Source organism: Vipera ursinii (assembly GCF_947247035.1).
Source record: "Vipera ursinii genome assembly, chromosome: 4".
NCBI classification, from domain to species: Eukaryota; Metazoa; Chordata; class Lepidosauria; order Squamata; family Viperidae; genus Vipera; species Vipera ursinii.
This window is the reverse complement of record NC_139514.1, coordinates 9843774-9858819: the sequence shown is the minus strand read 5'-3', so window position 1 is coordinate 9858819 and position 15046 is coordinate 9843774. Positions and strand designations below refer to the sequence as shown.

The 15046-nt window shown below is 42.3% G+C and overlaps 1 protein-coding gene across 1 annotated transcript in view; it reads right to left on the bottom strand.

Annotated features, from left to right (window-relative positions):
- Window positions 1–15046, bottom strand: part of TYR (tyrosinase) — a gene marked incomplete at both ends in the record, with an annotated part of 63417 nt that overhangs the window by 22744 nt on the left and 25627 nt on the right. The window contains one exon of the mRNA XM_083362139.1: window positions 7962–8109. Within this exon, the coding sequence (XP_083218265.1) occupies window positions 7962–8109 (148 nt within the window). The remainder of the gene's footprint in view (window positions 1–7961; window positions 8110–15046) is intronic.

Here is a 15046-nt window from a genome sequence, read left to right as displayed (position 1 = left end):
TCTGCTAATAAATGGATCTCAGAAATGCATCTTTCTGCTGACCTTAACCTCGTTAACTGGTTATTTTGAGGAAAGAAGCCGCTTAGGCCATCAGGTCCCAAACCAAAACCAGCAATTTGTCCCAACTGCGCACCGGAAATTATGGCCAATAATCAACACAACGTGGCACGCACGGCTTCACGGTATTTTTCAAGTGGTTAATCATTTACTTCAGCCATTAGCTGTCAATTCTGGGCAGAGGGCCAAAGAAGGCTAGCCTGCTACATTTTGGAAATTCAATTTCTTATGCATTCCAATAAACACGGACTGGACCTGGACCTCTCAGGCTAATGGGATTTCAGTTAGCCTGTCACTAACCTTTGCACTTACCAAATACTCTGTTATCCCTTGGGCTCCAAAGCTACTGGAAAATATATTTTTTTCTGAAATCACCAGATTAAAACGTAGAACGAACAGGGAAATGTTATGTAATTGTCTCGTCTTTTCTTTACCGAAAAGTCAACATCGGGGTCGAACAGACCAATAATGGATGACAAAAGAGTGTTGCTTTTTCTAATAATTGTTCTGTGAATAGATTATAATTGCTGTACTAAGTCCCCTAAAGAATAAAGGAAGAATCTACTCTTTTCATTAGAGGAGGAAATGATGGTGTATAATCCACTTTGCCAATTTCTAAAAATACGGGGATAATAGTTGATTGTAAACTGTGTATATGGAATAGATAGCCAGTAGATATTAATACTTATATTTGGAGTTCTGCACAGTGTAATTGGACAATGTTAGGTAATTGGACTTAATAGGCTAAAATGGCCCCACTGTATGGCTTTAAGATTCTCTGGTTGCATGATCTTTATCTTATTCTCCATTTTACTTGCAAGCTTCTGCTAATCTTCACAAATTACTACAAAAGGTTTGAGCTGCCTGCCCTTAATCTAAAATTCAGAAAATGTGATCGGAAATGTGCACTTCAGTTTGGGAAATTTCCTCTGAAAAGTAAGATTGCAACATTTCTCATTCTTCATTCCCCAAACCTAATGCTGAAAGCTGAGATTCATTTAATCAGGAAAGCAGTATGGTTCAGAGAGTTCCCACTTCAGGGCTTCCATGCAGTGTTAATTGGGTGGTGGGCAGTAGACACATTGGGCTACTCTTGAGAGGAAGGAGGAAGGGGGCAACCTGGGGAAATACCAATATGGCCCTCCAAAATATTGCTGAGCTGCAACTTATAGTATCTTTTACAATGAAAAGTAACTGCTTTGAACTTGGCTCCTCCTCCTCCTCCTCCTCCTCCTCCTCCTCTTCTTCTTCTTCTTCTCCTCCTCCTCCTCTTCTTCTTCTTCTTCTTCTCCTCCTCCTCCTCTTCTTCTTCTTCTCCTCCTCCTCCTCTCCCTCTCCTCCTCCTCCTCCTCCTCCTCCTCTTCTTCTTCTTCTTCTTCTTCTTCTTCTTCTTCTTCTTCTTCTTCTCCTCCTCCTCCTCCTCCTCTTCCTCTTCGTCTTCTTCTTCTTCCTCTCCTCCTCCTCCTCCTCCTCCTCCTCTTCTTCTTCTTCTTCTTCTTCTTCTTCTTCTTCTTCTTCTTCTTCTCCTTCTCCTCTTCTCCTCCTCCTCCTCCTCCTCCTCTTCTTCTTCTTCTTCTTCTCCTCCTCCTCCTCCTCTTCCTCTTCGTCTTCTTCTTCTTCCTCCTCTCCTCCTCCTCCTCCTCCTCCTCCTCCTCTTCTTCTTCTTCTTCTTCTTCTTCTTCTTCTTCTTCTCCTCCTCCTCCTCCTCCTCCTCCTCCTTCTCCTCCTCCTCCTCTTCTCCTCCTCCTCCTCCTCCTCCTCCTCTTCTTCTTCTTCTTCTTCTCCTCCTCCTCTTCCTCTTCGTCTTCTTCTTCTTCCTCTTCTCCTCCTCCTCCTCCTCCTCCTCTTCTTCTTCTTCTTCTTCTTCTTCTTCTCCTCCTCCTCCTCCTCCTCCTCTTCTTCTTCTTCTCCTCCTCCTCCTCTTCCTCTTCCTCTTCGTCTTCTTCTTCTTCCTCCTCTCCTCCTCCTCCTCCTCCTCCTCTTCTTCTTCTTCTTCTTCTTCTTCTTCTTCTTCTCCTCCTCCTCCTCTTCTCCTCCTCCTCCTCCTCCTCCTCCTCCTCTTCTTCTTCTTCTTCTTCTTCTTCTCCTCCTCCTCTTCCTCCTCCTCCTCCCTGCTCCCTCTTTTACAGTTTCAGGTGTTGAGGGAGATACAAAGTTCTGGTTTCAGTGGCCTCAACCATTTTTAGTTGATTTGGATTTTGCACTACTCGTTAAAACTACTCAAGTTGGACAAAAGAGAGCCGGGCGACTGCTTTATCATGAATTCTTTAAAACAGTGGCATTTTTGTTTCAGGCTTTTGCAAAAGCCTTCAGTGTTAGGATACCTTAATGAATAGCAGAGAGGTGTTGGGGACTCACACAAGGCCCCCAACACTTCTTATAAATTGCTTTTGAAGCAATTTGCAAAGCTCTAATAACTTCTTGTTCTACCTTGGGGCACCCATGGGGCCCGAGTGAAAAAAGTAAAGCTGACAGTTTCAACTGTGCAATCAAAAGCCCCCCTGCTCATTTTTTTTTATTAAAAGGGGGAGGATTTTGATTTTTTTTAAAGGATGTGGATTTGATCAGGCAGCCACAGCCACCAGCCTCGCCTTGCAAAACACCCCTGCATCTACCAAGGGGATCTCTAGAAGTTCTTCTAAAGAAAAAAAAAATCCTCCAGGAGAGATATGACATTATTATTATTATTATCATTTTTTTAAAGCTATCATACCCTGCCCACACTGAATGTCCTCTTTGCACAGCGCTCCAAAAGAAGATAGCCAGAGGTCATTTCTTTTCACCTGTTTTAAAGCAATCTCATTCTTCCTTTTCGAGGACTTGAAACCTTCGTCAGCAAAACACAGGCTGATCTTAGCTCTGAGTGGTCGGACCTTTTAAGCCATCCAGATTTTCAAAGGCTCTGTGAAGATTTTCAAAGGCTCTGATTTAAGCGTGGGAGGTGGGCTATTGTTCATGGCTACCTCTTGACCTGCCTTTGTCTCACAACCTATCATGGACATGAGCCACGATGCCTGCCATATTTTTGTGTATGATTTGGAGCAACTTTCTTTACCGGCGGGGGAGGAAAGGTCTGAAAGCAGCTTGAGGCTTGTATGAATACCAAGTGATCAAGGTAACCAGCATCATAATACTTGGCACGCATGCCAAGCTTTTAAAATCCTGAATCGGCATATGACTATTAAGCTATCAATGTTTCTGCTAAAAATGTATCACCTCACACATATAAGCTAATCTATGTTATGAAACATTTTAACATGTACATTTATTATGTACACACACGTGTGTGAGGTACATAATAAATGTATGTGTTAGAATTTTTCATAATATAGATTAGCTTATATTTTATAAAAAACTATTTAGAGCCAGTATTTAAGGTATAATCATATAGCCAAAGTGCAGCCATATTTAACCTTGCTAAAGTGATGACAGACACAACATTTGGTTTGAAGCAGGCACTAGAATAGAACAGAACAGAATAAAATAGAATACTGGAATAGAATAGAATAGAATAGAATAGAATAGAATAGAATAGAATAGAATAGAATAGAATAGAATAGAATAGAATAGAATAGAATAGAATAGAATAGAATAGAATAGAATAGAATAGAATGCAGAGTAGAGTAGAATAGAATAGAGAACGGAACAGAACAGAATAGAACAACAGAATAGAACAGAATAGAATAGAAAACAGATTGGAATAGAATAGAATAGAATAGAATAGAATAGAATAGAATAGAATAGAATAGAATAGAATAGAATAGAGAACAGAACAGAACACAAAACAGATTGGAATGCAATAGAATAGAATAGAAAACAGAACAGAACAGAACAGAACGTGTTCCACTGGTTAATTGTCTCACTGTCCCGAAGTTTCTCCTTAATTCCAGGTTAGTTTCATTGAATAGATAGGCAAGGGAACATGGTTGAAACATTTGTATCATCCAGCTTAGACAAACAGACTCCTATTGTGAGCTGAGTTGGCTGAATGTCACAAAGGTGAAAAGGGAAAGATAACGATAAAATAAAGGAGAATTATTAATTGTACAGCTGCTGTGTCTAATAGTTTTACTAGGCAGTCGGCAAGCATGTGAACAGACTGGACCTTCCAACTGGGTCTGGAAAAGAAGGATGTGCCGTATTCTACGGAACAGGTATGAAGGTTTATGCTGAACTAATCCGGGTGTGGCCCTTTGCTTGCAAGGAGAAGGGTCCACCCGCTTTTGCAAACGCTTCAATAAAACTTGTTTTCTTTTTCCAGCACCTTTCTAGTGGAATTTATTTTATTCCTAACACATGGATGAAAAGGAGGAGGATTGCACCCACAAGGCTTGGAAACTTCTTGGCTCTGGAGCTACAGAATTCTTAGGGGATATAGCCCAGGCATGGTGAACAGTCCTATCCCCACCATGTTATGGCACCACTGCTCGCATGCCAATTCCCACAAAGGGAGAATGGATGGAAGAAGTGATGGCAGAGATGGCAAAATTAACCTCTGTATTATTATTATTATTATTATTATTATTATTATTAATAATAATAATAATAATAATAATAATAATAATAATAATAAAGAATGTCTCCAGTTCTCTTTCTATCGCTTCTGGACTTTTTGCTCGAAACGGGGGGGGGGGGGGGGAGAATGAAACTTTGATGTTGGGTTTTGATGATTAGATTAATTTGGTGTGATGGAGATGGCTAGTGGCTTACAAAATAGGTAAAGTAAAAAGTTGGAGTTGTAACTGTACTTGGCATTTTTTTTATTTATTTATTTATTTATTTATTTATTTATTTATTTATTTATTTATTATTTGGATTTATATACCGCCCCTCTCCCGAAGGACTCGGGGCGGTGTACAGGGCAATTAAAACACTATATACAATAGATAATATACGAAAATTAAAATAAATTAAACCAAGTAGCCTTAACAATAAAACACATTCTAAAATGTAAAATTTAAAATTTAAAATCTAAAATCCCAGTCCCTCAGTCCAGGCCGGCAAGTTGAAATAGCCAAGTCTTCTTACGGCACTGGAAAAAAAAAAAGCTCTGCCTGCTTTCCTTCCCTTATTCTGCTGCTATCTGTTTTCTGTTTTCAATTTGTATTTTATATTATAATAAGCTTCAGTGGTTAAAAAAAAAGAAAAGAAAGCCTTCTGACTCTTATTGTGTGATGAGATAGCTGAGGGGCATGTGTGAAAGTCCTGCCTTTCATTGTATAAACCAGGGGTCCCCAACCCCCGGTCTGTGGACCAGTTCTGGTCCGTGGCATGTCAGCAACCGGTCCGGACAAACAAGCAAAGCCCCATCCATGAGATACAGGCAGCACAAAAAACCACATACCGTCTGGTCCGCGGAAAAACCTCTCTCCACAGAACCGGTCCCCGGTGCCCGAAAGGTTGGGGGACTTCTGGTATAAACCAAAGAGTCCTTGGTGTTCTCTTACAGTAGTTGGTTGCTTGCAAACATTTCATCACCCAAGGAGGTGACATCAACAGTGCACTGATGATGATACCTAGTTGGGTAATGAAATGTCTGCAAGAAAACAACCAAGTTTGGAGAACATCAAGGACTCCATAGATATTATACAATGGAAGGCAGAACTTTCACGGATGCCAAGGACTTCACAATTCATCCCTGAGCTACAAATATTTTCTTCTATTGGAACTGTGTAACTGTCTCTCTCTCCTTCTTTGTCATGCTTGTATTAAGTCTCCAGCGTAAACAGCAAAATGGTCCTCCTGATCCTGGTTTGACTCACAGTCTGTTTTCTCATTGCTGAAATCATGCAGGTTTTTAAGAACATTGGGATCACCTGATTATTAATGCCTTTGATATTTTCCATTTTGCAGGGTTCAGGTGACAAATTATTGTTAGAACCAGTTGTTCCTAATTAAAATAGTATCTCTGAGCACAGAATTAGGCACAAATGTTTTCAGCACTGCTATCCCTGTTAAGGGAAAGATCTGACCATGAGAATTGGTTAGACATTTTCTTTTCCCTGGAAGAGGAAAAAAAATCAGACATATTGATGACCATCCAGTGGTTTTAACAATAATTTGTCCTACAAATGGAAACTATCAAAGTGATTAATAATCAGATGATACCAACTTTCCTTAAAAAAACCTGTATGATTTCAACAGTGAAGAGAAAATGTACCGTGAGTCAAACCAATTCCAATAAAACTGAGTTTTCAAACTTTACTGGGTTGTGATCTCTTCAGATTTCAAATAGAATTGACCTTTCCCTGTTATCACAAATATAAAAATCTGTTCTGAGCAATACTGTTTAGGTAATGTTAAATTGAAACGCTTGAGAAATGCAATGACGAGGGGCCGGGGGGGGGGGGAGATTCCCTATAAAGAATTTCCTTTGAGCTGGATGGCATTTCTTGATAGTAAAAGGTTAGAAAATATGCTTTAGTCAGAGAACTAAATGCAGAAGAAGGGAGGAACAGCTTGATATGCATCTTTTAAGTGTAGTTGGGAAAACTGTGAGTCCTTGGACCCTTATTTATTTAAACTCAACTTTTTTTTTCTTTAACTTTGTTGACATGGAACATATTTAGATGATTAAAACAATTTAAAGACCTTTATTACTTCAGAGGCATCAACTGCAAACCTTAAACTGACTGACCACATTTCTGCTTCTGATTTGATAAATGTAATGGACATATTTCTGTAATGGTTTATGGAAGTGTGTTCAATCACACTTAGCCAATAAAGAACTATTCTATTCTATTCTATTCTATTCTATTCTATTCTGTTCTGTTCTGTTCTGTTCTATTCTATTCTATTCTATTCTATTCTATTCTATTCTATTCTATTCTATTCTATTCTATTCTATTCTATCCTACTCTACTCTACTCCGTTCCGTTCTACTCTACTCTACTCTACTCTACTCTACTCCACTCCACTCCACTCCACTCCACTCCACTCCACTTCCATTCCATTCCATTCCATTCCATTCCATTCCATTCCATTCCATTCCATTCCATTCCATTCTATTCTATTCTATTCTATTCTATTCTATTCTATTCTATTCTATTCTATTCTATTCTATTCTATTCTATTCTATCCTACTCTACTCTACTCCGTTCCGTTCTACTCTACTCTACTCTACTCTATTCCACTCCACTACACTCCACTCCACTCCACTCCACTTCCATTCCATTCCATTCCATTCCATTCCATTCCATTCCATTCCATTCCATTCCATTCCATTCCATCCTATTCTATTCTATTCTATTCTATTCTATTCTATTCTATTCTATTCTATTCTATTCTATTCTATTCTATTCTATTCTATTCTATTCTATTCTATTCTATTCTATTCTATTCTATACAAATGCCAATAGAACATAGATAGGAGGGTCTTCATCTGGCATACTTTCTGGCATATTATCTATGGGACAGCCATAATAAATTCAAAATTCTTAATATAGACATAAAAAATAGCTGACATCCTGAATATCTGCAAGTTCTTTCTTCTAATCCAGGGGTGCCAAACTCAATTTCATTGAGGGCCGCATCAGCATTGCGGTTGCCCTCAAGGGGCTGGGTGGGTGTGGCCTGGGTGGGCGTGGCCTACTGGGTGGGCGTGGTCAGCTCTACATCGTTCACATCAAGGGTGCCTATGGGGGCCTGGGCAGGAGTGGGACAGATCTGAGGGTCTCTGGCAGAAGGAGGGTCTCTGGGCCAGGGCCAAAGCAGTGGGGGCCGTTCCCTCACTGTTTCCAGGATGGCTTCACGGGCCTCATGAAACCACTTCACGGGCCAGATCCGGCCCCCGGGCCTTGTGTTTGACATGTCTGTTCTAATCCATAGGCAATATATCCAACTATTGTGATGTCTTTTATCATCCCATGGAAGATATAGTTTTTCTCATGAAGTGTCCAACTTACCTGTCAACAAAGGCATGGTGCAGGATGAAGATGGGATCATTGGCTGAACCCTGGACCTGTGACATGGAGCCATTCATGTAAATGTGTAGTGCATTGTGTAGACTACTCTGTGACAAATTTGATATTCCAGTACTTGGACTTGCAAAGCCTGTAAATTAAGGAGAAATGAAGTGGTAAGAAGCTACAGCAGTAGACCTTATTTAAAGGTCTTTTCACACAGTTTCCTCTGTGATATCCCTTGCCACCCCACTGAAAATGTTTGGCTGTGAAAGGCACAGAATTTTCACTCTCAGGCTGCTGGTTGCCGAGTGTCCCAAAGGTGCTTATTCCAAAAGGCAACTGGACTTTCTTACTTTTTTTTTCCTTGAAAACATTTTGCTTCTCATCCAAAAACCTCCTTCAGTTCTGAAGAACTGAGGGGGGTAAAAACTATTTTTCCAAAGCACCAGAAGGCAAGTCAAGAACTAATGAATAGAAACTAATCAAGGAAAGAAGCAACCTAGAACTAAGGAGAAATTGCCTAACAATGAGAACAATCCACGAGTGGAACGGCTTGCCTTCAGAAATTGTAACGGCTTGTCTTCAGAAATTGTGGGTGCCCCATCAGTGAAGTTTCCAAGAAGAGATTGGACAGCCATTTGTCTGAAATGGTATAGGGCAGTGGTGGCGAACCTATGGCACGGGTGCCAGAGGCGGCACTCAGAGCCCTCTCTGTGGGCACCCGCGCCATGCCTTGGAGGTGGCAACTGTGCCTCTTCAACCAGCCGCCTGCTAATTTGCCGAGGTCCCACGTGGCTGAATGCATCCCGGCACGGCTGGTTTCCCTCCCCCCATCCTGTCCCTCCTGGCCTCGCATGCTCTCCTTTTCCCAGGCACGACCCACTGCATCACCTCCTCAGCTGTTGGCTGACCATCCATCTCAGAGGCGGCTTCTTTGAACTGCTGGCAACGGGCTGCAGAGCTCCAGAGTGTGCCTGTCCAGGGGCCAGCAGGCTGTGGCTACTGACGGACACTGTCGGCTCCCATGCTCTCACTGGCCTGTGGGTACAGGGGCCGATGGTGTCAGGCAGCAGCTGCCCCAGCCCTTGCCTTGCCCCATGGCAATGGCACCCCCGCCCTGCCTCACCTCACAGCACAGGATGAGTCTCCTGCCTATCACCCCACCTGCCAGAGACCTCCTGGAGCTGTTGTGATTCAGGGTCAGCCTGTGGGTTCAGCAGTTGGGTCGGACGACTCAGAGGAGGAGGAGGGGGGTGTTGAAGACCTTGCTGAGGGGTTGAAGATCTTGCTGATGAGAGCCCTCAGCCAGGCCCCTCCCACTTGGTCACCACGGAGACCCAGCTGTGTGAGCCTGACAGCGTGGATGAAGATGACCCACAGCTGGCCCTGTTCAAGGACGCCCGACGCAGGAGGCAGTCAGTTAGAAGTAAACAGAGGAAGGCAATGGGGCTTCTCGGAAGGAGGCAGAGAGAAGCCACGCCCTGAACTCTATATAAGGGGAATGTGTGGGGAGGGCTGGTTTGCTGAAGGCAACCACTTGGATAGTTCATGTTTCTTAAAGCTCCTGTTTCTTGGTTTGTGTCTTGTTTGTTTTTGTAGTAATAAATTTGGCAGGCGTATTCCAGCCTCTTGCCTTATTGTAAAAGGGGTTGTCCCTGCCTTTTCTGCAGGGCCGGTAGCAGGCTGGTACAGAACAGGAGCTCCCCCAACCCTGCCCACCCCCCACAGGTGTCCCTCCCCACAAGCAACATTGAGGCGACCATACCCACTTTGGCCACACCCACCCAATCTTCCATGACCACCACAGCCACAGCCAGCCAGTGGGCCACGCCAACCTGGCACCCAGCAATAAATAAGTAGGTTTTGGCTTGCAGTTTGGGCACTTGGTCTCTAAAAGGTTCGCCACCACTGGTATAGGGTTATTCTGTTCAAGCACGGAGTTAGATTACCTGCAAGGTGCCTTCTAACTTTATTATTCAATGAGTTCTATGAAGATTTGCCAGCTACATCAAGCTGCCAACACATATTCAATTTCCTAAGCAAGGAACATTGCATTTTGTCTCTGTTAACTTTCATTCTGTTGCTTTCTCATTTCTCTAACCTATGAAGTTTAGGTTTAGGCTTTGTTTACAACGCCTGTGGGTTATACCACAATCAATTATAACTCCTGTGGCGCTGTTGGCCAGGTGGCTGGAAGTATGGCTTAACGAAACCAGAAGAGCTGAAATGCATTGGATACTGATTCCATGCCCGTGCAGTGTTCAGGCTCCTTATCTGAAAATCTGCATAACCAATGAAGCTGAAAAAGCAGAGGAGCTACAGATCAAAGGAACGTAGCAAACAGTTTGAATATTTAAGAGGCGCACATATTTTTCTAACACTTATTCTGGTGGGGAAAGTTGACAGCATTTCTGAGATAGCTCTGTGCTCACCAATAACAGAAGGCGGTGCCTTTTTTTGAACATCAGTGCCTCGAGGAGTTGATGCTTCTAATAGTATCCAGGCGAGAAAAAAATATTAGAAAACCAGCTGTACAGCTATGTCTGCTGGGTGAAGTTTGAGGAGATACACTGAATGGAGCTTGAAATAGCAATAGCAATTAGCAGCAGCACTTAGACTTATATACCATTTCACAATGCTTTACAGCCCCTCTCTAAGCGGTTTACAGAATCAGCACATTTGCCCCCAACAATCTGGGTTCTCATTTTACCGACCTCGGAAGAATGGAAGGGCTGAGTCAACCTTGAGTTGGTCAGGATCGAACTTCTGGTAGTGGGCAGAATTAACCTGCAATGCTACATTCTAACCACTGCGCCACAGAAATGCATAAAAGTAGGCCAAGGTTTTAGTAATCACTGAGAAATAGTATCATGAAGAGCCTTGGTGGAGCAGTGGGCTAATGCCTCCTTAAGTAACACCAGCTGCCTGCAATTATTGCAGGTTCGCATCCCACCAGGCTCAAGGTTGACTCAGCCTTCCATCCTTCCGAGGTAGGTAAAATGAGGACCCAGATTGTTGGGGGCAATAACCTGACTTTGTAATAATGCCACTGGGGGGGGGGGCGAAAGCCCTAATAAGCAGGCATATACATAGAATGAAGGCTATTGCTAAGCACATTTGATTTGTGCTTTAGATTGTAAGCCGCCCTGAGTCTTCGGAGAAGGGCGGAATATAAACGGGATTTTAAAAAAAAATCATTTAAGGACCTCTTGGATTCAGATTTGAAGGCAATGGTCACAATGACTAGAGCAGGAGTAGGCAACCTTGGCTCTTTTATGACTTGTGAACATCAATACCCAGAATTCCTTAACCAGCCAGGAATTCTGGGAGTCGAAGTCCACGAGTCATAAAAGAGCCAAGGTTGCCTACCCCTGGGCTAGAGTGAGAGTGGAAATTGCTATCAAGACAAGACGTTCTCTTCCGTTCCAGTTCACAAGCTGAACTAAAACATTTTTTAAAAAATAATTTCATTGAACTTTTTAATAAATAGTAAAAGCTAAGATAAACTAAACTAGAACAAAACAGAAAAATAAAAAAGTTCATAAGGTACAGGAAAAAGAAAAACAAATGCGGCCGCGCGAGTGGTGGTGGGGGTCCCCCGATACTCCCATGTAACACCTCTTCTCCGCGAGCTGCATTGGCTTCCGGTTGCCCTCCGGATGAGATTCAAGGTGCTGGTGATGGCCTATAAAGCCCTAAATGGCATGGGTCCAGATTACTTACAGGAGCACCTGCTGCCGGCATCAACTTCCCTTTGTCCATTGCGCTCCCACAGAGAGGGCCTCCTCAGGGTGCCATCAGTCAGAGAGTGTCAACTGGTGGCCCCCAGGGGGAGGGCGTTCTCTGTGGGCGCGCCAGACCTTTGGAACCGTTTACCGGTTGAGCTCTGGATGGCTCCTGACCTTCGCTCCTTCCGCCATGACCTAAAAACTTACTTATTTGAACAAGCCCGCCTGGTCTGATGGGTTTGGGGTATTTTAATATTATTTTTTTAAAAAAAATATTAATATTTTAATATTAATTTTAGGGACGTGGTGGCTCAGTGGGTTAGGACACTGAGCTTGTAGATCAGAAGGTCAGCAGTTTGGCGGGTCAAATCCCGAGTGCCGCGTAACAGAGTGAGTGCCTGTTACTCGTCCCAGCTTCTGCCAACCTAGCAATTCGAAAGCATGTAAAAATGCAAGTAGAAAAATAGGGACCACTCCGGTGGGAAGGGAACAGCGTTCCGTGCGCCTTTGGGGTCTAGTCATGCCGGCCACATGACCACGGAGAGGTCCTCAGACAAGCGCTGGCTCTTCAGCTTTGAAACGGAGATGAGCACCGGCCCCTAGAGTCAGAAACGACTAGCACACATGTGCGGGGGAACCTTTACCTTTACCTAATATTAATTTTATTATTTTTACTGTAATTGGGCTACAATGTTTAATTCTTTTTTAACTTTTGTACATTGTATTTTTATTGTATTTATTGCCCTGTACACCGCCCTGAGTCCTTCGGGAGAAGGGCGGTATAGAAATTAAATTATTATTATTATTATTATTATTATTATTATTATTATTATTATTATTATTATTATTATTATTATTATTATTATTATTAAAAGGAAAAGGAAAAGCAGGGAAAACCAGAATAACACAAAATGACAATAATAAAGAAATGACTTCCAACCTTCAGCACACTGAGTATAAGGTAATATAATAATTTTTCAACCTTTTTAAAGTTGCAAATGAAGTTACAAATAAAAAAAAACCCTCTTCTCTCCATAACTTTTTATACGGAGTCTAGAAATGACAATCTTTTCAGTGCTTTTAATTAGTACAAAGTCTATTAGGAATTACTAGAAACGTCAAACAAATAATTTATCCTTGATCAAATAGAGCAACTTTATAACACATGATCCAAGCACAGGTAGTCCTTAACTTACAACCGTGATTGAGCCCAAAATTACAGTGGCTAAGTGAGACGTTTGCCCCATTTTACAACCTTTCAGTTCTTAAGTGAACCCCAGCAGTTGTTAACTTAATAACGTGGCTGTTAAGTGCACCTGGCTTTCCTATTATCTTGGTTTGTCAGAAAGTCACAAGAGGTGATCATATGACCCTGGGACACTGCAACCGTCATAAATATGAGTCAGTTGCCAAGCATCTGAGTTTTGATCATGTGACCATGGAGATGCTGAACAGCCATATGAGCTGCAGCTGCCAAAAAAGCCAACGCAGTCCTAGGCTGCATTAACAGAGGTATAGAATCAAAATCAAGTGAAATGTTAATATTATTTATTTATTTATTTATTTATTTATTTATTTATTTATTTATTTATTTATTTATTTATTGATTGATTGAACTTATATACCGCCCTTCTCCCATGGGACTCAGGGCGGTTCACAAGATAATTAAAATAACACTACAGATACAAAAAGTTAATAACAATTAAAATAATTAAATTATCCTTGAGTAACATATAAAACACCTATAGCTCCAATTAAAACCCAATTACAATAAGTTATAATTAAAAATTCTCAGTCCTGGCTGGAAAGCTCAAAGAGCCAGGTCTTCAGGTCCCGGCTGAATGAACGAAGATCAGGGGCAGTGCTGAGCTCTACGGGTAACTGGTTCCAAAGGGCAGGTGCAACCACAGAGAAGGCCCTCCCCCTGGGTGTTACCCGCTGGCAGTCTTTTGCCGGCGGCACCCTGAGAAGGCCCTCCCTGTGCGAGTGCACTGGACGAAGGGAACTTGATGCCGGCAGCAGGTGTTCCCTCAGATATCCCGGACACAAGCCATTTAGGGCTTTATAGGTCATCACCAGCACCTTGAATCTCACCCGGAGGGCAACCGAAAGCCAATGCAGCTCGCGGAGCAGAGGTGTTACATGGGAGTATCGGGAAGCCCCCATCACAACTCGCGTGGCTGCATTCTGCACCACTTTACAATACCACTTTACAACGCCTTGGTAAGGTCACACTTGGAATACTACATCCAGTTTTGGTCACCACGATGTAAAAAAGAAGTTGAGACTCTGGAAAGAGTACAGAGAAGAGCAACAAAGATAATTAAGGGACAGGAGGCTAAAACATATAAAGAACGGTTTCTGGAATTGGCTATGGCTAGTTTAATAAAAAGGAGGATTGGGTTGTGTGGGTGTGACATGATAGCAGTCTTCCAAAATTTGAGGGGCTGCCAAAAAGAAGAGGGAGTCAAGCTATTCTCCAAAGCATCTGAAGGCAGGACAGGAAGCAATGGATGGACACTAATCAAGGAGAGAACCAACCTCTAACTATGGAGAAAATTCTTGAGAGTGAGAACAATTATTCAGTGGAACAACCTGCCTCCAGAAGTTATGGGTGCTCTAACACTGGAGGTTTTTAAGAAGAGACTGGACAGTCACTAGTCTGAAATGCTTTAGGGTTTCCTGCCTGAGCAGGGGGTTGGACTAGATGACCTCCAAGGTCCCTTCCAACCCTGTTATTCTGTAGCTGTGAAAATGGTCATAAGTCATTTTTTCGATGCCATTGTAACTTTGAATGGCCATTAAACAAACTTTGTAAGCTGAGGACTACCTTTACAACAGTTTTTTCAAGAGCATACTCCTAGTATTTAATGAATCCTTACTTGCTGAGGATCAAGAACAAAAGAATCCTTCATTTTTTTTTCAAAAGAACACCTTGACATGACATACCTTTGTGTTTAAAATTGTGATTAAATTTGGGTTTCAATCTCAAAAAGCTGCAAGGGAATGAAAAACTCACACAGCAACGCACCTCTTTCTCTGCTGAAACAGAGTTTTAAATACAATTATTTGGTTTGCCACAGTTTAAATCTCTGTCTCTGAAGCATCAGGTTAAATCTGTTTTCCATAATCTCCTGCACCTATTGATGGGCAGAAAAGACTTTTAAGATTTTTTTTCCCCTTCATGATTCCTTTGGCAAAATATAATATTCTGCCTTTTTTAGTATCCCCAAAAATATTTCCTTCCCCTGATGTGTGTGTGTGTGTGTGACTTCCTCCACTGGCTTTTTGGGGGGGGGGAACACCTCTGGGACAACCATGACCTGTGCAATGTCGCGTGGTCGCACAGAGAGATGG